The sequence below is a fragment of the Mastomys coucha genome, unplaced genomic scaffold, assembly GCF_008632895.1.
Source record: "Mastomys coucha isolate ucsf_1 unplaced genomic scaffold, UCSF_Mcou_1 pScaffold15, whole genome shotgun sequence".
Classification (NCBI taxonomy): Eukaryota; Metazoa; Chordata; class Mammalia; order Rodentia; family Muridae; genus Mastomys; species Mastomys coucha.
In genome coordinates this window covers 80,493,404-80,515,217 of record NW_022196897.1, presented here as the reverse complement: position 1 = coordinate 80,515,217, position 21,814 = coordinate 80,493,404, and the positions used below count along the sequence as shown (strand labels likewise).

The window sequence follows — 21,814 nt, the reverse complement described above, 5'->3', positions numbered from 1 at the left end:
TCCTCTTTCCCTATTTCTGGTAAATGTAAGAACTTTGCCAAGCACAAAAAGCAATTGGCTTGGCATTTTGCCACCAGTAGGGAGCAGAAGCTCCCAGCCCATCCTTCAAGTCCTTCTCGGGGCTTTTTCGCACCACCGAGCGCTAGGGGGCGATAGATCCCCGGCCCGAAGCTCGCCTGCCGCCGCGGGCCGCTCCCGACGCGCCGTCTCTGCGTAGACGTTAGGGGCGGGGCCGTGCTGTACGCGGTGACTGGTGGCGGCCCGGCGGCGGCTGCCGGCGTAATAGTGCGGTCGACAGCTTAGATAAGTTCCGTGGAAGCGGCAGTGGCGCCGACGAGGTGTTGGGCAACCGGAGCGGGCCCGGAACTTGGCGCTCAGCATGCCGACGGTGGAGGAGCTGTACCGCAACTACGGCATCCTCGCCGATGCCACGGAGCAAGTGGGCCAGGTAGGTCCCCGCGGCCTGCAGGGCCGGCCGCTCGGGTCTGGGCTCCCGCCGCGCTGGGCCGCGTCGCCGGGCGCGCACTCGGGATGGGAACGCGGCCTCGGCCTGCTCGGGAGCGCGCGGCCCCGCAGCACGGCCTTCCCGCGGTCTCCCGGGACTCGGCGGTCAGCGGCGCCGCATTTCCTGGGCTGTTGATGAAATGGAAAGTTTTCCTCAAGGGATCGAAATTGTCGGTTCTGGAGGCAGAAGTTGGGAAAGATATAGAAAGAGCAGGATGCAGGGTTTATGCAAAGCGTGGACGAGGCCCAATTGCCCCGACTTGGGTAGGAACTCGCGGCGGCGGCGGCGACATTCGTTCCGAGCGCCTGTCGCGCACCCAGCTGTGGCGGGCGTTGGAGGCGCGGTAGCGGCTTCGAGCTCTCTGGCGATGAGTGATGCGCGAGGAAAGGATACGCGTTTTGTATTGTCCCCAGTGGAAGAATTTTGTGAAGAAAGTCGCAGGGAGCGGCAGTGGCGAGGGGAAAGATCCAGCCCCAGTTAGAACGTTCGGGGACTTGCTCTCCGCTCCCTTTGCCCCGGGCGCAGTTTTCTTAAAGCTGTTGAGTTCTTCTTCCAAGTCTAGATGCCTTGTGTTGAACTTGAATTGGAAGGTCATGGGCGTGTCCTCTGGAAAAATAACTCAGTCTGGCCTGGAGGTTTCAGAAATCCATGTTTTCAGTGCTTAGATGCTTTGGCGATGTCTCCGTGTGTACTTCCCACAGCGTAGAGAAGGAACGTCCTTGAGCTGAGAGATGAGGGAGTCCCTTCCGGTTCCTTAGTGTGCAATTCAAGTAGAACCTCCCTAAGTTTTTAGGGGGAAGTGGAGGAGCGCGTTAAAGTTTAACCTAGTATTGTGAATGTACCAACTTCAAGTATCAGGTGGTTTTCCTTCCATGTCTGTGGAGACTTTATTTTCAGAAGTGTGTAGGTTCGCCTTCACAGATGTGTACACGCTGTTAAGCCAGTTGTAAAGGAGGATTTTGGGGGGAGGGGGTCTGGTATATGACAAGAAGGAAAAGGATGGTCAGTTAGAGGAATTCATTGTTCCTAGGACGGATTGATAGGGCAGCCTTGGGCATCGTACTTTTGTTGATGTTTGTGACAGTTAGGGAGGAGTGTAGCTGATTGTTCCACCAAAACTTAATTTTGCCACACAGCAAGACAGGCTGGGGCCGGAACCTAGAATAGGAATTCTCTGCTGATACGTGGATGGTGTGCCCTAAAGACAGAAATTGGGGAAACTCTGAGACTATACTTCCTGCTGTCGTGTCCCCTACCCTGATTTTTGCTGAGGTAGGAAAAGTATTTTTTGACAGCCATCTCCATATAGTACATTAGGGCAGTTGGAAGCCAGGCTCAGTTTGTACGGGGAGGGGCAGGTGCCTCTTTCTGCAACCACGTATGTTTAAGTTGTTCTCCCCCCCAACGTCTTCAGAGTTTGGAATATTGTAGACTGGACAGGTTGATCATCGACAGTCTAAACTCCAGTCTGCTAAATGTGCAAGTGTCATACCACACTGTGACCTAGGTTTGAGAAGGGGGAATTGCACAGATCCTGTGTTGTCGTTTAAAACTTTTAGTTTCATTTTAATTGTATGTATAGATATTAACATGAGTCTGCGTACCATGTGTACACATGCACGTGGAGGCCAAGGTTGATATGAGTATCTTCTTCATTTACTATTTACCTTATTTTTGAGACAGATTTTCTCAGTGAATCTGGAGTTCATCCATTCTGCCAGACTGTCAAACAAGCTCCAGAAATCCTCCAGTGCCTACCCAAGTGCTGGTATTATAGATACACACTGTGAACCAAACTTTTATGTGGGTTCTGGGAACTGAACTCAGTCTTCATGATCACAAAGCAAGCATTTTACCTGCTGAGTTACCTTCCACCCGCCCCCACCCCCCATGTTACCTTTATGATAAAAACCTAGGTTGACTTGATCACTTTATCCTAGAGGTCAGAATTGTCTTTCTCAAGGCAAAACTCCTATTTAGGGAGAGTGCTTAAGAGACAGAAGCTGAAGGGGAAGAGACCTGGTTTTCTAGCTCAAGTGAGTGCTGGCAGTCTGGTGGATGTAGTTTTTGAGCATCTGCCAGGTACTGGCATTGGGCATTGGGACCTAGCATAATGGCCCGTAGATGGTAGCTAGTCAGCATCTTCATGGCACTGATGACAATGAGAGCCATTATTTAAAACACAGACGGCAGCATAACAAGCACAGTGAGTCCTGACCATGTCTTTTCGAGATAGTGGGCCTTAGGATGCTGCTGCAGTTGTAACTGTCAAAGGCAAGAAAGAGCTTAGTAGAGAAGACACCATCAACCATTGTAGAGAAATACCTTGTTTGTTTAGCAAAATAAATTTTCATGTTACATTTCCTAGCAGATTGTTATGTGGACCCTTTTGAGACTGGCTTTGGCAGTTTTTATCACTTGTCTTTAATTTGGTTTTTCAGCTTCTGGATTGCAAACTACTCTTCCCCATTCTGGGTCAACATTCTTTCAAAGCAGCACCCCCAAATACAAGGAAAAACCCAGTCTTCTGAGGGCAAGGAGAGATGTGTCCACATGTGTCCCTGCATGGAGAGGCTGGAGATCCCCTGTAGTATTCCACAGGAGCTGTTCACCTTGTTTTATAAAACAGCCTCTCTGAAGGAGCAAGCTCCACTTTCATTGGGCTTATAAGCAGTACCATAGTCAGTGTCTTCTCTACTAGCTTTTCCCCTCTAAGCCTTACTAGTAATTTCCCTGAAGCTGTTCAGATCCTTTCTCTCTCCTTTATTTTTAAAAGATGATTTTTAAATTTTTTATTGCTTTGTGTATGTGAGTTTTGCCAGAAGAGGGTATCAGATTCCCTGGAACTGGAGCTTAGACAGTGGTGAGCCTCATGGATGCTGGGGGTCTCACTCCCTCTTGAAGAGCAGCTAGCTGTTCAGACACCTAGCTACCCCTCCAGTCCAGGTCCTTTTGGCACCTCCTTGTCACTCTTGGTGTACTTATTAATAGTACTTCATGTTTGTATTTTATTTCATATGTGGATTTTCTTATTCCTTTGCTAATTATAATTGTGGGGATAAATGTTAAATCCTTACACTGCATCTTTTCTAGAAAATATTTCTTAATAAAAGAAATATGAACAAAGAAGCATCTGCAAAATCACTTATGAGGTCCATCTCTGAATGAAAAGAGCTTTTTAATAGATGGAGCCTGCATTTCTAATAAGCAGGTTGGGTGATAAATTCTAAATGATGTGTTAATGCCTCAGAGTCTTCTGTCCCTGTCTCTAACACATTTGACTACTCCTGCCTCCCCCACTGTGACTCTGCTCCTTCAGCTCCCCTCCTCACTGCATTCTTCTACAGACTCTAAATAGCCATGAGAGCGATGTACAACCTGCCCTTATTTCATATGTTAACTTAGTTCTAGAATGTGAAGACTTAACTTGGTCTGATGGGACACCCCTATATTCTGAAGGAGGACGTCTAGGCCAGGATAGGCTGTATAACAAGTTCCAGCCAGCCTGAACTACATAATGTTATTAAGTCTTTTAGAAACTTTTCAGGTCACCTGCCATGAAGCCTAATGACCCTAGTACAGTCCCATGTAGTACCTACATGGTGGAAAGAGAGAACCAACTCCCTCAAGTTTTCTTCTGACCTTCATAAACTACCTTAGCATGTGTGTCAGACAGCTGTTAAGGGACAGGCAGTGTGGGCTGCTCTGAGGTGCTGCCTGATCCCAAAGCTCAGATTGATCCTCTTGCTCCCTGGTGCTGAGCATATTGTCTCCTGCATGGAGGAGGCTCACTTTGCTGACTTGAGTTTCTTTTAGTAGCTTCATTTTTCATGATTTAACTACAACGAAGGACCAAGTTCAAATTCCTGAAAAATAAATGAAAATACTAGCACCTAACAGTATCAAATGTAAACTCCATCCCGTCAAGGACAAAGCTATAGTATAGTTTAGCTGAAACATTTTTTTCTTTCAGGGTTACTTTGTGCTGCTAGGTGTGGAGCCCGGTGCTTTTGTATGTCTGGCAAGGGTAGCACCACTGAGCTGCACCCCAGCCCCTTCATCTTCTTTCTTATTCAAAAATATGTTAAAATCCTGGCCTTCCTCTAATCACTGATCACTGAATGGATGCTGCCTGACCACCTGCAGAATATTTTGTTTTCTTAGTATATGGTAATTATACGCAATGGTTTCAGTATATTTTCATGAGTGAGTGTGTGTGTGTGTGTGATATATTTTGATCATACCCTGTTCTCTTTCTACTGACCCCTTCTTTTACCCAGCTAGTCCTTCTACTTTATTGGGTTTTTTTTAAAGATTTATTTATTTTATGTATGTGAGTACACTGTAACTGTACTGATAGTTATGAGTCATCATGTGGTTGCTGGAAATGAAGGTTGCTCACTCTGCCCTAAAGATTTATACACTGTAGCTGTCTTCAGATGCACCAGAAGAGGAAGGATGTCTAATCTCATTTCTGATGATTACTGGAATTTGAAATCAGGACTGTCAGAAGAGCATTCAGTGCTCTTAACCGCTGAGCCATCTCTCCAGCCCTGCTTTCATGTTTTAATTTGTTGTTGTTTGTGACCCGACCCAGTGAAGTTGTTCTGGATTACACAAGAGTATAGATGAGGCTTATTTACAGATCATGAGTACCTTTCCAGTGCCTTCACCATCAAAGAAAACGTCTTTCCCTCCCTCTAGCAACCAGTAAATACTTACAGATCCTCAGGGAGGGGTGAGGCCTCAGGAGTCCCTTCCCATTCTATGATAGGCTATTGATGGCCCAGTCTTGTACACGTAATGACCGTTGCTGTAAATTGCAGAATGTTTCAACACTTCACTCCATCCTCTAGTGCCTGTGTTCTTTCTACCTTCCCTTCTGTGATGTTCCCTGAGTGAGGAAGGGATAACATATGTCTTAGTCAGGGTTTCTATTCCTGCACAAACGTCATGACCAAGAAGCAAGTTGGGGAGGAAAGGGTTTATTGAGCTTACTTCCACATTGCTGTTATCACCAAAGGAAGTCAGGACTGGAACTCAAGCAGGTCAGGAAGCAGGAGCTGACGCAGAGGCCATGGAGAGATGTTCCTTACTGGCTTGCTTCTCCTGGCTTGCTCAGCCTGCTTTCTTATAGAACCCAGGGATGGCACCACCCAGAAGGGGCAATTGAGAAAATGCCCCACAGCTGGATCTCATGGAGGCACTTCCCCAACCAAAACTCCCTTCTCTGTGATAACTCCAGCCTGTGTCAAGTTGACACACAAAACCAGCCAGTACAACATATCTCCCATTATTGCTGAGTATTCAACAGTTACTTAGTCACGGTATTTGGCCACTTAAGAGCCTGCTATTGCTATTCTCCACTGTAATCAGGAGCTTCTCTGAGCAGTGCTGATAGCAACACTAACCTGCACAGATAAGTATAATTACTTAGGCAGAAATTTGATGGAATGTGTACTTAGCAAAAGAATAGCTATAGTTTACCCTACTTGGCCCTATGACCTTCCCGGCCATAGGCTTCTGACCAGGTTCACAGTACCAACTGTGAATTCCCTCCTATGGAGCCATCCTCAATTCCAGTCAGAAAGCAGTTGGTTACATACATAACATACTCACCACTGTTTCTCCAGTGGGGATATCTTGCCTTCCGTGTCAAGAGTTCACAACTAAGTGTGACTGTTGATGACAAGTCTCCCCCTACATCCTGCAGACTCTTCAGCACTCTTGAGGGCTGGCCAGCAGGAAGGAAGCTTCCAGCATATTTTCAGCCTGATTTCTTTATGGCCTGCAACCAAAACATGTCTTACCAGCAGTAAGGTCTTATCACCTAGTTCTGGTGGGCTGCCAGCCACAGTGGCAGTTATGTTTGGGGAACCTTAGAGGCCTCCCTGACCAACAGTGCACAGGGAAGGAGACTATCTCTGACACTTGAGTTTTTATTTAATTGCCTATATCTTTTGGGGATGTCCAGAAGACACCTCTGTTGAAACTCTTTTAGTCTTAAATTACTTACCAATTGCTGGCTCCCTTATGCTTTTTCATACATCCTTGGTTTTGGTTGAGCTCCCCCACTCCCTCTCTCCCCTCTTCCCTACCTCTGTGCTTCCCTCCAATATCACTCACATGTTCTATGCCCTCACACACACACAGTTTCTTAGAAGAATACGTTGATGAAAATGGCTCAAATTGTACCCTACATTTTTCTTGAAGGAATACCTTTAAAGAATTTAGAATTGTGTTTTATTAATTATTGAAAATATACCAAAACAATTATAGAAATGTATCAAAGTATTGAGCTAGTTCAGGGGCTAAAAACAAGTGAGGACCCTGGCTCAATTCCCAGTACCCATATAATAGGTCACAACTGTCCTGTTACTCTAGTCTAGAGGATCTGTTTTCCTGGCCTCTATGGACACCACTCACACAAAATATTTACAGTTAATGCTTCTGGGGTTTTTTTTGTTTGTTTGTTTTGTTTTGTTTTTGAGACAGTGTTTTATCGTGTAACTGGCTGGCCTGAAACTCACTGTGTAGACATCATGAACTCATGTGGAACTAACAGCCATGCTGGAAGAGGGATGGACAGAGCTATGCACTATTTGTAATATTTCATGCTGGGCTAGCCCAATCTACCACTGAGTCACTGATTGCTGAAGATACTACTTCTGTTTTATTTCCTACATTAGTGACAAGCAGAGGGCTGGAGAGATGTCTGCATTGGTAAAGTGCCATCCTCACAAGGCCCTGAGTTCAGATACCTAGCGTGCACATAAAAGCTCAGCATGATGGCTTGTGTCACACATACACACACACATGCATCACTGGTATAGTTTAGGAACACCAAAAAGAGAACTCTTAACAGTGTAATAGAAGACAGTCATTCAAAGAGCTGACATGATGTCTTTGGATTTTTGCATTGTGTAAGTGGTAATCAGGTGACCCATGTTGGCAACCATTGCTTGGCTCTTTAATGGAACATTGACTTCTGGATTAGAGTTCATTCTTGCTGAAGTTGTATTCATATGTCCATACAGAAGTCTTATTCTGTATTTCTGGCATTAGTTGCCATCATGATCAGTGTCATGTAATGAAAAGATCAGTTTGGAGGTAGCTTATGGAGATGGGCTGCTGAGGTGGCTCAGGGGTTAAGAGCACCCTGACTGCTCTTCCAGAGGTCCTGAGTTCAATTCCCAGCAAGCACATGGTGGCTCACAACCATCTGTAATGGAATCCAATGCCCTATTCTGGTGTGTCTGAAGACAGCTACAGGAGGTAGCTTATGAGGAAGACTGGGAACTTGTTGAGACTTTACCCTGTTTGAGAGCACTTAAGAATTTATTTGGTGGAAACAAGTGAGTTTTAGTGTATTCTCGTGTGCAGTGTTAGGATTTATCTTAATCCAAAATTGGCTGGCTATACAAATTACTACCTTTCACATTCTAAAATATAGGATGAAATTAAACTTCCCTAGAATTATTTAATTTCAGAAATGTGTTCCTTCTACCTTCCTCAGAATACTAATTAGAAGCAGGTTCCTGTGGGTGGAGGCACGGTGAGACAAGGTCTTGCACCTTCTGCCTCAGCCTCTGGAATGCAGGCATTACAGGTGTGCACCACTATGCCTGGCCACAGGTACCTTTTCCTTTTTTGTAAGTAAATGTAACATAACTTTGAAGATTCTACAATCTCTCCATTTTTAAAACATGACATACTCTCAAGGCCTGGACTTAAAGTTAGGGTCATATTTTTCTTTCCCGGGTGATAGTAAAAAGGAATGGGCAATAGGGAATAGAGAAATAAAGTAAAAAGGTTGTGTCCAATTTACGAGGTAAGACTGGTGTTTGTAAGCGCCTAAAGCATGTGCATGTGTGGTACGTCTCCCTTAGCTTCAGTCCTTCAGGATTGTCCTTTCCTCCTTCCAGCATAAAGATGCCTACCAAGTGATACTGGATGGCGTGAAAGGTGGCACCAAGGAAAAGCGGCTAGCAGCTCAGTTTATACCAAAATTTTTTAAGCATTTTCCAGAGCTGGCTGATTCTGCTATCAATGCACAGTTAGACCTCTGTGAGGATGAAGACGTGTCAGTAAGTTTATGATTGACATTCGAGTAAGCTTTCTATTATCTATGTAAAAGTAACATGATCAAAATAGCAATCATTAGTCTGTAGTCTGCTGTCATACTATGGTCACATTGTATCAGACCCAAAGTGAATGCTACAACTGAGAAAATGCTAACTTTACTACTTTATATTTATGAAAAATATTTTTTTAATTTTGTTTTTTCATTATCCACTGCTGAAAATGGAATGTAGCCCACATCTTTTCTTAGATTGTTCATAGTTCATATGAAATTAGATTGTTAATGCAATTTTCATACCTACAAATTTATTATATATGTCATAAAAATAGTTGGTCACTGTAATACCTGTAACTGATTTACCAGATTAAAAATAAATCCTTTTCCTATAAAATTAACATTTGGCATTTCTAGTTATGTGAGCAAGCTTCTAAGATATTTTCAGCTATTAGCTCTTAACTTTCCATATAAAATGAGTGAATCACTAGCATTTCATACAGTTTGCTAGATGGAAACTGCATCATCTTTAATTAAGAGCTAGTAAATTGGAGTCTTTTTCATTCGAATTTCAGTAGTCAATATGGAAGATTCCAAAATAATTCCTGGTTAAGGCTCTGTCATGGATGATATTCTAAAGGAACAGTGTATTAACATGCCTAAGTTGCATAGAAGTTACATACAAACATGTTTGTAATTGCTCCTCTCTCTGCTCCAGTCCTTTACTTACTGTCCCTTACAACTTCATTTGTCTTATTTATTCTGTGAAAGCTAAGTAGTAAATTGAGCACTGGGACATATCTATACTCCAGGTATTCAGGAGGCTGAGACAAGGGATCACTTGAGCCAAGAAGTTTATGGCCAGTCTCACAACACAGCAATACCATGTCTCAGAAACGAACAGAGGGAGCAAACTGTTTTTAAAACTGTTACAGATCTCATCTTTGTGGCACAAGCGACAGCTTCAGCAATTAAGAGCTCTAGAGAAGCTGCTGTCCCAGCTCCCCTATGGCCTTTAACTGTAGTTCCTCTTCTATCCTTCTGTCCTCTCTGGACACCAGCACATAGATACTGCAAACACATACACATACACACAGAGAGATAGATAAAAGAAAAAAATCTTAAAATAATAAACTCATCTTTGTGGCTGGTGAAGTAGCTGAGCAAGTAATGATACTTTCCACATAAACTTAACAATCTGATTTCAGTCCACAGAACCTATGTGAAGGTGGAACAAATGAACCAGCTTCACAGAGTCATGTTCTGACCTCCACATGCACAATATGCCATGTATACCTCCCTTTTCCATCCTTCACACATATGAGCAGTAATTAAAATAGCTTAAGAAAAAACATTCTTTATAATTCATGTGTTTCTTAAGATGGTTTCCTCCTGGTTTTAGTTGTTCTAAAAGCTGAATTTGTCTTTTTTTTTTTTTAATGATGATGCCATTTTAGTTATTTTTTTGTCTGTTTGAAATCATGCACAGATACGACGCCAAGCAATTAAAGAGCTGCCTCAGTTTGCCACAGGAGAAAACCTTCCGAGAGTAGCAGATATACTGACCCAGCTTCTGCAGACAGGTGAGAGGTTCTTTTGTTGCCTTTTACTGTAAGTCTTCTCTCTGGAATATCGGTTCTACTTGGCTTTTTTTTGCTCAGGTGGCAGGTGACGTTGAATTTCTTTCACTCAATATTGTGAAACTCACTGACTTCTGGGTCTGTGATACTTGTTTTTAACCCTGTTTATAACTGCGTAATGGTGAGCTTCTCTTCAGACTTGAAACTATGGTGAAACACTTTGTGCAGTCTTAACATACAAGGTTCATAGTCATGGCCAGGAATGTTCTCTGCCCTTGTAGAGGAGCAATGTGTCCCCCAAGACTGATGCTGGGATATAGGTTGCTTGGTAAAACTATTGAATCTTAACTTTGAAAATGAAGCAGGTGGGGTATTTTACATTTATTCCTTACTCATCGTGCTGTTGTTTTTCTCCCCAGATGACTCTGCAGAATTTAATTTGGTGAACAATGCTCTGTTAAGTATATTTAAGATGGATGCAAAAGGTAAAGGCAGTTTTTCTAAATCCTGCTCAAAGCCTTAGGAAACCGGGGAACTTGGGCTTTACTAAGAGGTCTCTTTCATAAAGGTGGTGACCTATTCTGAAAAAGGGCCTCTCTACTTAGATGTTTGTGACTTTCCAATAGAAATAATTGTTTAAAAATAAACAAACATAACAGTTCAAATTTCCCCTAGAAATGTATTGGAAAGTTTCTTTTGCAACTTTAGAGAAGTCTTCCAAAATACCCCAGTTTGTTCCTGAGCGTGAAAAAGGTCCGCCATGCTCAAGCTGATGCCCCAGGAGCAAAGCAAAGGCCTTTCTGAGTTGGGCTGTGAACATTTCAGACTGACTTCAGCCAGCATTGGCGATATTCAGTGTTTATTTGTTTGAACAAGGGTGAAGTTAATATGAACACTTCACACTTATACAATTGCTCTTCTGCCTTACAGGAACATTAGGTGGCTTGTTTAGCCAGATTCTTCAAGGGGAAGACATTGTTAGAGAACGAGCAATTAAATTCCTGTCCACAAAACTCAAGACACTCCCAGATGAAGTGTTAACTAAGGAAGTAGAGGAGCTCATACTCACTGAGTCCAAAAAGGTTTGTTGTAGTTACCTTGGGGCTCATCCAGTTATCCGTGCTAGTTGTGGTTTATTTTATGCAGAAATGACAGATCCCTCTGCAGAAGATTTACCATGAATATCTTGTATTTACCACTCTTTCACTCATGACCCATGCTGATGCAGAGGGTTTAATAATACTGAAACCCTTTAGGTTGCTATCCTAACTGCTCCTTACTCTGCTTTCTCATCTTGAGATACTTAAAGTATTCTGGAGCATTTTAGGATTAAATAGCATAATGAAAGAAATGGAAATAGTAAGTTTTTGTCGTTGCCTGTAAAACCTTCCCAAGAGTGTGAGAGCATATGTATTAGCTGCTTTGCTTACCTCATTTTTGTGACAGAATATCAGACAAAAGCAACTTGAGGAAAAAAGGTTTGTTTTAGACCACAGTTACAGGCAGTTTGTCATCTGTCACAGTGATAGGAGCTTGATGTAGCTGGTGACATTGTATCCACAGTCAAGAATCAGGGAAATAACTGCTTATACTTAGCCAGTTGTCTCTTTTTTATCCTTCCCACATCCCAGCCTGTGGAATGGTACCACCCACAGCAATTAACCTCTGTATAAGCCTTCATAGGCATGCCCAAGATTTGCCTCTTAGGTTATTAACCCTCACACCATGCTTATTTGTCCTCTCTAAGCATCTAGCATAGTTAGAAAGGCTAAAATTGCCAAGGGTTGTCAAAATTGACTCTTCACCCACTTGTTAATTGCCAAATTTGGGGAATAATTTTCTTTTAAAGAAAATTCAGCCTCTTCTGTCATGACATCACTCACTGGAAAGACTGTCCTGCTGAGATGGTGGGAATATTCTTACCTGCCATGTCCTATATAGTCATCTGAGTAGAAAGGCTCGTAATTGCAAGCTTTAGTGAGTATAACTGTGGTCCCTCTGATACAGGAGACTTACAATACAAATGTTACTTGAGTGGTAGCCTGTGGACAGTTTTCATATGACGTGAGCAAGGCTACTTAGTTGTAGGAGGCTACCGACTTAACAGTTTGCCACAGAATTTCTCAATCACTTCTACACTCCCCAGCCCCTCCAAGAGCTGTTTTATCTATCTTTCGTACTCATTCTGTGAAATTTTAATCTGTAGATACACTGTAAATCTGTCGCTGTGTATGTTGGCAATGCCTTGTATGTCAAACCATTTTTTTACATTAAGATTGTCTTAAAAATAACTTTGGTCCTCTTAGAGAATACAGCTTTCCCTTTCTCTAAACTTAAAACTTGCCTTTTGGCAAACAGAAGCATTAAATTAGTATGTAACGGAAGTAATGCTACTGTGGCTATTGATCTGTCCCTCTCATTCAATTGATAAATGCTATTCTTCTGAATTGTCTTTTTCTAGGTCCTAGAAGATGTGACTGGTGAAGAGTTTGTTTTGTTCATGAAGATATTGTCTGGGTTAAAAAGCTTACAGACAGTGAGTGGAAGACAGCAGCTGGTAGAGCTGGTGGCGGAACAGGCTGACCTGGAGCAGACCTTCAGCCCCTCAGACCCTGACTGTGTGGACAGGCTGCTGCAGTGCACACGGCAGGCTGTGCCTCTGTTCTCTGTGAGCTCTTTGTTCCACTGTGATGATACTTGGGTCACCATTTATTTATTTATTTATTTATTTATTTATTTATTTATTTATTTTGGGTTTTTCAAGACAGGTTTCTCTGTATAGCCCTGGCTATCCTAGAACCAGGCTGGCCTTGAACTTTTAAAACTGCCCCATATTCACTTGAACACTCCTCAGACCTTCCCGTAAAAGCATTCTTAGCATAGTGGGGCAAATAGAAAGCAGAGTGGCATTGTAAGAACCCAAAGCTGCAAGAAATTTCTCGAAGGGCTTGCTTAAAAGCTTTCTAAGAATTATAAGAACTTGTATTCTGTCTCCGACTTTGTTTCCCCTACATGAGTTTTCTGAGATCTCTTTGCCCTAGTTTGAAAAACATGAAGGATGTGTCCTTGTTGAGAAATATGCAGTGTGTAAATCGAGCGCTAACATGTCACTAAATTTAACTTGAGAGCCAAAAAGGACATTCAAGATCTTTCAATGTTCAGGTGTTCCAAATAACCTTGCAAGGAAGGCCACATCATGTTAGGATACTAAGTTCACACTTTCAATAGCAATCTACTGTTAATCTTTGAGAAAAGGCTTGTTTGCTTTGTAACTTTTATTTCTTGCATTCTTTTTTACAGAAAAATGTCCATTCTACAAGATTTGTGACATATTTCTGTGAGCAGGTTCTCCCTAATCTCAGTACCCTAACTACCCCAGTGGAAGGTCTTGATATACAGTTAGAGGTAAGAACATTTCTGCTTTAAAAAGCACCACAAAGCTATTCTCATTTTTCAGGAGAAATGTGAATCACTGACTTAGATCAGATTTCCAGGAGTGTAATTAAAATATCTGGCAGTGGCTAGCCAATAGTCTCCTAGGCCAGAATTAATTGCATAGAAATGCTTTATGGATTCCATTATAGCTGCTGTGATAGGGCAGCACTGCCTGTAAATGTCATTGTATGAAGTTTATACCTTTAAAACCTAAGTACTTTTAAATAAGGAACTTAATTCATGACAAGTTTCCATACAGATTTAAACTAGATTAGGCCAGTGGGATGGTTCAAGCAGGTAAAGAGGTGTTTGCTACCAAGCCTGATGACCTAAGTTTTATCCCCAGAAACTACATTGTAGAAGGAGAGAATGGACTCCTGCAAGTTATTGTATGGCCTCCACATGTGCAGGCACATGCCCATACACACAAATTTACAAGGATTAAAAATAAACTACATATCCCACTTATCCTTTGTGGTACTTAACACCACATATCCTTTACCCCATCCTCCAGTGTAGTGAATACCCTCCTGTGTTGGCTCTCAGCTATAGCAGACACAGTTGTCATGGGATCTATTTCTCTCCTCCACCAGTGTTTGACTTTACTCAAACCTGAATCACACCATGTGGCACAGCACCCGACTCTGCAAACAGCCGTGATGCTACATTGGGAATTGACTGAAAACCGGGAAATGCATATGCCATTTCCTTAACTGCACAGTAGTGTACATCAGATGTCCTATGCTAAGGTGGTCAGTCTGAGATTGGAAGAAGCAGGATGACCATACCAGATATTGGCAGTTACTAATATTTTCATATAGTAACTAGAGTCTAACTTCTAGCAAGAACCTATGGTAAATTTGAGTGGTTGCTATTGCAGATTCTGAGTGGTGATTGGAGGATTAGTGTATTTATCATTTTTTCATTGTACCTAACATTGTCAGTATGAGCATATAGTAGAAGGAGTCATGGCTCTTTCTTTCCTTGCTTCTTACAGATGTGTTGGGAATTAGGATATCTGGATTTGCTAAAATATGCACCCTATGACTGTACTAAGGGCCTTCACTTTCTAGAGATTTATTTTATCCAGTTCTAACATGATTCTGAGAAGCATAATTAAAAACAAGCACAGTCTTTTAAAGGTTTATAGAATTCCTTTCACTCATAACTCTTGCTCATTTAAAAACAGTTCTAAGAGTAAATTTGTGTGTTTCAGGTATTAAAGTTGTTGGCAGAGATGAGTTCATTTTGTGGTGACATGGAAAAACTAGAAACAAATTTAAGAAAACTGTTTGATAAGTTACTGGTAAGAACGTTCTTCTTTCCTTGTGATAGGTCAGTTTATCGCCTTAAAGACTAGTGTCCTATCAGCTTCTAACATATGACTTCTAATTCTAGTTGAGAACTCAGCCTTGTGTTTCCTCCTCTGGAAAGAAGTCTCTTTGGATTTCTAAGCTGCTGATTCTTTACAGAAAGATCTCCCATGATTTAGAGTCTAGATCATCCCCTTCCTTCCAAATCAAAATGATATTCTGTCTGTGAAATAGAAAGTATCACTAACTCTTCTGATTGTGCTAAACAGTCTAAAAACTGTAGTTGGCATTGCAAAGGTCATTTGTTCCAGGCCACCAACTAGCTAACTGCCTGAGGCCAAGAAGCTGTAGCAACCAGGAAATAGTCTGTCATTTAAGTTGTAATTGTGGAGAAAATAGGCCATCTGATAAAAATCATTATCAGCATCACTGAGTGACTCTCCTGTTTGATGTGAACAGTTACATAAATGGCCAGAGATTAGCCTCAGGCCCTTGGCATATAAGGAGTCATTCAGCATCTGCTGCTTCCAATTTTGCAGTATCTATTGGATGTTGTAAGGCTGACATTGAGAATGCCTTTGTCACACTTTCAGTGTAAAGAGTACAAACTTAAAGCAATATGGACTTTAGAAAAAAAATTTTTTAATTCACTAAGAATAGTCTTGGTGCACATTGAACTTTGGTGCCTACTGCCTAATGTTAGCTATTTCCACTTTCGATATTAGTGGTAGCAGCTGTAACATAGGTTAATGATGGCTGATGTATCAGAGCTTTGGTCTAATAGGTCCTAGCTCAGTTTCTAGTCTGTTTTTAGTGTTCTTGTGTCTTAAAATCGTGCTTTAGGATTACATAGGTATCTCTTTATAGCAAGAATCTTTAGAACAGACTGCAAACATCTGCTCTCTCCTCTCTTAGGAGTATATGCCTCTCCCTCCAGAAGAAGCAGAAAATGGAGAGAACGCTGGTAATGAAGAGCCCAAGCTGCAGTTCAGTTATGTGGAGTGCTTATTGTACAGTTTTCATCAGTTAGGCCGAAAACTTCCAGACTTCTTAACAGCCAAACTGAATGCAGAAAAGCTCAAGGATTTCAAAATTAGGTAATATATGACAGAAGTGGTTTAGTCCGTAACAAATATGGAAAAAGCTCTCTGGGTTTTTATTTTGTTTTATAAGAGCTGATTCTTCCCACTCTTCCTTATATAGGATGAGAGTCCAAAAGACACGTTTGTAAACATTTCACAGATATGGAAGTACAGGTCCCTGGTGAGAAATGAGCTTTAAAACAAATGAACTCTTGATTCTTCTCTCTTGACCTATGACCTTGGGCATGGTCCCCAGCTGCTTAACTCCTCAGATTTTTCTCATCTGTTAAATTTGAATGACAGTAGGGATATGAATAAGCTTGTACAATGCCCAGCACCTAGTGGGTATTGAGTACCTATATCCACAGGGTTGATGGAGGAGCAGTGCTAGACAAGTTATTGGTTCAGTTTTATACTTTGCATACAATCGTTCCATAAACAAATTTGTAGTACTTGACCCATACTTGCCACTTGGTAATACCCTCTACTTTCCCACTGGGAGTGGTTTAGTATATGATCAGTTAGGCAGCATGGCTTTACAGACTGTAGTATCAGCCAGTTAGGAAGCTTAGGTAGAAAAAAAAGTCACTTGGCCATCTGGACAGTACAACATGTCTATCTCAGCAGCAAATGTTTGCTGAAATACTAGATCAGAAACTAATAACATAAGAGTACTATTTTGTTCACGTATCCATTGCCACAGTAGGAGATTATTTAAGAACAAAATTGAAGTGATGAATTACTGATTAAATACTTTGTCATTTAGGTTGCAGTACTTTGCACGGGGCCTTCAGGTTTATATCAGACAACTTCGCTTGGCTCTCCAGGGTAAAACAGGAGAGGCCTTAAAAACAGAGGAGGTAAGAATGCTGACTGATGACACAAGTTGTCAGTCCCAGTGACTGACTCTGTGGTCCTTGCTGGGATGTTGTTCCCCTTGATCTTTCATAATAAAACCCGTCTTAATGAAATCTTTTCACTTTTCATTACAAATTACTGGTTTCCTTTAAACACTTCTTAAATAACTCCATGTTGTATTTTTCAAGTAAATTGCACTTCAGCCTGTCAAAGAAGCATGGTTGATTTGCATAGGGTAGAGAAATAGGGGGGGGAAATTATAGATTTATACCTCTACTTAGGAATTTCTACCTAGAGATGTGAATTTGGTTCCATGAAGAATGGTATGTGTATACCAAAGTTACTGAATTTTAATTTTGTGTTCCTGTTACAGAACAAGATAAAAGTTGTTGCATTGAAAATAACAAACAATATCAATGTTTTAATCAAGGTGAGTCCTTTTTTTCCCCTCTTCTTCCAGCTAGGTAGAGTTGGTACAAGAGGCTTTCCATGTGTCTGCATTGGGGAGATGTCATTTCCTTCCTAAGATTTGCTCTTTTGAAGCTTTATAGTTCTGTGTAGTATTAAGTGACACTTCTGAAGCTAACCTCAATTGAAAAGGATGAAAAGGCTGAGAAAGCCGTTTAAAGCAGTGAGCAGATAGAAGTAGACTTGGACATTTCAGTAGCTTAAAGTTCTGGTGATTTGGGATCTGTTTGTTTGTTGGGACACTCTTGACTTTTTTTAATGATGTATTTTTATTTTATATGTATTGGTCTTTTGCCTGAATATGTCTGTGTGAGAGTGTCAAATCCCCTAGAACTGGAGTTACAGTTGTAAGCTGCCATGTAAGTGCTAGGAATTGAACTCTAGAAGAGCAGACAGCACTTTTAACCAGTGAGCCATCTCTGCAGCCCCCAGTTCTGGTGGTCTTAATGTTATTATTGGGTCTTTTTGAATGGTCATTGAAACCCTGCATTGCCTTTTGTAATAATGGGCAAGTGATATTCGGCACGTAAAATGTTTTTTTCTGTGACATTTTTTGTAGGCTTATCTGTGTAAAACTCAAAAGACTTTTGTGTACTGCATGCTAATGACATCTTGCCTTTAAGTTAAAATTGTCCTCCTGTTCTTTTTTTCCCTAAATATCTACTAGTATGTTTGTAATACCCAGAGCATAAAACCTAGCCGTAAGGACAAGTGTGCCTTCAGCTAATGTAGTAGAAATGCTATGGAGAAAGTGCTTTTAATCCAAAAGAAGAAGAAATCACTACAGAGACAATGGTAGTGTCATTAGACATGAACTGTAAGTGTCATCTTGCCAAGAAGTAAAAAGACATTCAACGCACAAGTCAATGCATGTGTGGTTTGCTTTGTAATTCCACCACTCAAGAGGGAGAGGCAGGAGAATCATCATATGTTCCAGACAGGCTAGTCAATAAAGTGAAACTACCCTGACTCAACTATTTAATTTACAACTCCTAATGGAAGCTTTATAATATATATCTGCTACCATATATTACCTGAGTTCGATCAGCACCTATGTAAAAAGCCATGCAGAGTAGTACATGCCTATAATACCAGTACTGAGGAGTCAGAGACATGAGGATCCCTGGAACTCACTGGCCAGTCAATCTAATAGAGTCTCTGAGCCCCAGTTTCAGTCAGAGATCCTGTCTCAAAAGACTAAAGTGAGAGAGTACACAAGAAGACACCTAGCACCAGCCTCTGACACCCCCCACACACATACACACATACACATATGCATGAGCACAGAGTAATAAATGTTTTCCTTCAATTGAAGCACCCTAGTGACTGCCTTTATGCAAGAGGAAAGCTTTCTTGGTTGGTTTTGTTCATTGAAATTGGTAAATATTGATGTCTTATTCTGAAGTTTGGGGCTATTTTAAAGGAAAAAAAAATAGCTTAAGGTTTAAATCACATACAAAACAGTGTTAGTAGAGGAATTGGTGTCTTTTACAACAAAATGGTCTCCAGTTTCTTAGGCAGAATTCTTTGGAAGTTTAGCTGGAAGCACAAGAATTAAGTTTTTCCTCCTAACACATTTTTTTTTAACCCAGTGTCTTGCACAAAACCAGTCTAAGATGTGTTTTCCTGCCTCTTTTCCTTGCCCACTACTTCCTTAATTAACACATCCATTAGAAGTCTTGACTGATTTTGGTTTTTGTCTCTCCAGGATCTCTTCCACATTCCTCCTTCTTATAAGAGCACAGTAACATTGTCCTGGAAACCTGTACAGAAAGTTGAGATTGGGTAAGAAATGGATTTTAAAGAGATTCAAGAGTCAAATCCTGAGTTCAGTTGCTGGTTTTAATTTTACAAGGGAGCACATTAACTGATTTTCAAGAAATTGTTAAAATTTCTTTTTTTACAGTACTAAGATTTACTTAGTACAGTACTAAGTATAGTAAGATTTACTTAGTACAGTACTAAGATTTACAGTACTAAGTCGTTCCAAAGCCTTACAAAACAGGGTGGTGGGTATAATAACCCTGGAGGGCTTGGGTATGTTTGTATTCCTGTCACATCACTAGACTTTGTTGGCAGCTTTGTACAGCGACAAGAGTATATGTCTTTGAAACCACACATTTCAAGTACTGTTAAGCCTTGTATATGCCCACTGGAAATTTCTACATAACTGTAACCCAACAGTTACTGTGATGGCATGGAACTTTATCTGCTTATTTTCTGATGTGACTGTTCTCTTTCATAGATCTTTTACAGTAAAGCTCATAGGCTAGTTTAGAATTGTTGTAACTTGGCATAATACAGTGCTTTGTAATTGTTGCTTTCCCCACTGTTACAGGCAAAAGAGAACAAGTGAAGATACAAGTTCAGGTTCACCACCTAAGAAATCTCCAGGAGGACCAAAAAGGGATGCCAGACAGATTTATAATCCTCCTAGTGGAAAGTACAGCAGCAATTTGGGCAACTTTAATTATGGTGAGCGTTTTCGTTTGGGTACAAGCAGTTCAAGAGATTAGGTAGAAAGTGGTACGTGCTTTTAATTGTGAATTATATATATAGTATCATAGTTCTGTTAGGTGGCTTATCTGAGTTAGCCTGCAAAAGAGGATCATTGGAGAAATAGTTAAATCCCATTTCTCCATAACTCTTGTGCACTCACTGAAATGTGTGATACCTAAGCACTTGAAAAAAGAAAAGATGTCAGCTATATTAAGAGGAACCCACAGAAACAGGAAGCTGTCATGAACTATTGTGTACACTTTTCATGAAAGGAAAGGCATAGCTCTGGCAGATGTGGGAAGGGTCTCGGAGTTGTGAACCTGTTGCTGAAAATACTCATGGTTTCTGTGGCTAATTGAAAGAGAGAAGAAGTCATAGAAGTGGAGTCAGATGGTTGAGTATTGTGTGCCTGGGAAGATGTTGTAGTCTACCTTTGCCCAAATGCAGTCTTCTGTTACTGCTTCTAGTTCTCCTTGGCTAGGAGAACTTTCTTCCCACCTGTCCATTCTCTGTGAAGGCTCTAGAGTCAGTAATGAAGTCTGTTTTTACTAACTTTTCCCCCACATGAATTTTGTTTTGTTTTGTTTTGTTTTGTTTTGAGACAGGGTTTCTCTGTGTATCCCTGGTTGTCCTGGAACTCACTCTGTAGACCAGGCTGGCCTCGAACTCAGAAATCCGCCTGCCTCTGCCTCCCAAGTGCTGGGATTAAAGATGTGCGCCACCACTGCCTAGCTATTCCTTATTTTTTAAGGAATGGAAACTGTGGGGCATAATGGCACATGCTTATAATCCCAGCATATATGATTAACTTAAAGACCTATAGCTTTTTGTTGTTAATTCTGTATTAAGCATCTTATGCTGTCTAGTGCACTAAATATGTTAACTTCATTAAAGTGATTCCAATACCAATCCATGAATAAAATTGTCTTTGTGCAAGAAGTGACCGAGTCAGGCTCCATTGTATTACAGAGAAAAGTGTTGGCTAAAGTAGAGGTGTCTAGTTAGTTTTCTGTCTCAGAATTAAAATCTTTTTCCTTTTTGGGAAAAAGGGAGATTCATCAGAAAAATCACCTAGTAAGCAATAATGGCAGAAATTTTAAAATGGACACGAAATTGACCTAAAAGGTATTTTTCAAGATTGTGGCTCAGAAAGATCAATACCAGCCTTTATTCTGTTGGCAAGATTGCGGCAGTGAGGATGTTTGAAGTTCAACAAACAGATTTGATTTCATATGCCCATGATGAACAATCCAGCCTTGCTGATAACTTCAGTGGTCTTCACTGGAGTCTTTTGAGCTAATTCCTCTTGGTCTTCTCTGTGTGCTCAGCAAACGATGTACTGTGCTTATTCAGAGTATCTGTGTGTGTGACATATAACTTTGTGAGAGCTCTGGGGAATTCAGACAGCCCATGAAGGAATGAAAAGGCTCAGCGTTGAACCTGCACTTAACATGAGGGTCAATTCTGTAGATGGTGAGATCACAACAAAGACACTGCCTGTGTGTCACATGAAAAGGCAGCCTCATTGTCCGAAACAGATGGAAGTTTAAGATACTTCTCATATATAAGGGCAAGCAGTTTTTGTTGCATTAATTCTTTAGTAAGTGCAGGCATTTTTATCCCTTTATTCTTTGATAATGATAAACACCAAAATAAAAACTAACAAGTATGGTTATGCTAACATTGTTGCTTTGAAACAGCTTTGCTAATGAGAATCTTTAGTCAAACTGCTATGAAGTTTCTGGCACTTTGCTGTTTACCTCTCTGCCTCTGTAAATGCACGGATAGAGTGAATCTGAAGATAGGGACAGAATGCCACTTGTGCTTTTATAAACCCTGCTGCTACTTTCAGAACTAAAAGCTGTACTCTTCTATTTGCTGAACCATGACATCCTGAGCAAGACCTAAACCATTGTTCGCTTTTTCGTAGAGCAGAGAGGAGCCTTCAGGGGAAGTAGAGGTGGCCGAGGTTGGGGAACACGAGGAAATCGTAGTCG

At 41.2% G+C, this 21,814-nt stretch overlaps 1 protein-coding gene and 1 long non-coding RNA gene across 3 annotated transcripts; one reads left to right on the top strand and one right to left on the bottom strand.

Moving 5' to 3' along the window:
• The first annotated feature begins 210 nt into the window (after positions 1-210).
• Api5 (apoptosis inhibitor 5) lies at positions 211-21,814 on the top strand. 2 transcript variants are annotated; one of them, XM_031371125.1, is made up of 14 exons: positions 212-448; positions 8,431-8,592; positions 10,072-10,165; positions 10,582-10,647; positions 11,093-11,244; positions 12,624-12,830; positions 13,463-13,567; positions 14,814-14,903; positions 15,826-16,007; positions 16,759-16,852; positions 17,224-17,280; positions 19,027-19,103; positions 19,657-19,793; positions 21,753-21,814. In XM_031371125.1, the coding sequence occupies exons 1-14, from the start codon at positions 380-382 to the stop codon at positions 21,773-21,775; spliced, it is 1,515 nt and encodes a 504-aa protein (XP_031226985.1). In that variant the 5' UTR covers positions 212-379; the 3' UTR covers positions 21,776-21,814. The 2 variants fall into 2 exon arrangements, with proteins under 2 accessions (XP_031226983.1, XP_031226985.1); XM_031371123.1 differs by lacking the exon at positions 21,753-21,814 and having other exon boundaries at positions 211-448; positions 19,657-19,834.
• LOC116090533 lies at positions 3,457-6,821 on the bottom strand. Its single transcript, XR_004118717.1, has 3 exons — positions 6,125-6,821; positions 5,228-5,399; positions 3,457-4,371 (listed from the first exon to the last, which is right to left on the bottom strand). It is a non-coding gene; the product is annotated as an uncharacterized LOC116090533 (long non-coding RNA).

What these genes read in the sequence shown, in the direction of transcription:
- Api5 (XM_031371123.1), top strand. Translation starts at nt 380, where the DNA reads ATGCCGACGGTGGAGGAGCTGTACCGCAACTACGGCATCCTCGCCGAT. An exon ending in ATTTAAGATGGATGCAAAAG is followed by an intron (nt 10,648 to 11,092) that starts GTAAAGGCAGTT and finishes TCTGCCTTACAG; the next exon opens with GAACATTAGGTGGCTTGTTT. An exon ending in AGGCTGTGCCTCTGTTCTCT is followed by an intron (nt 12,831 to 13,462) that starts GTGAGCTCTTTG and finishes TCTTTTTTACAG; the next exon opens with AAAAATGTCCATTCTACAAG.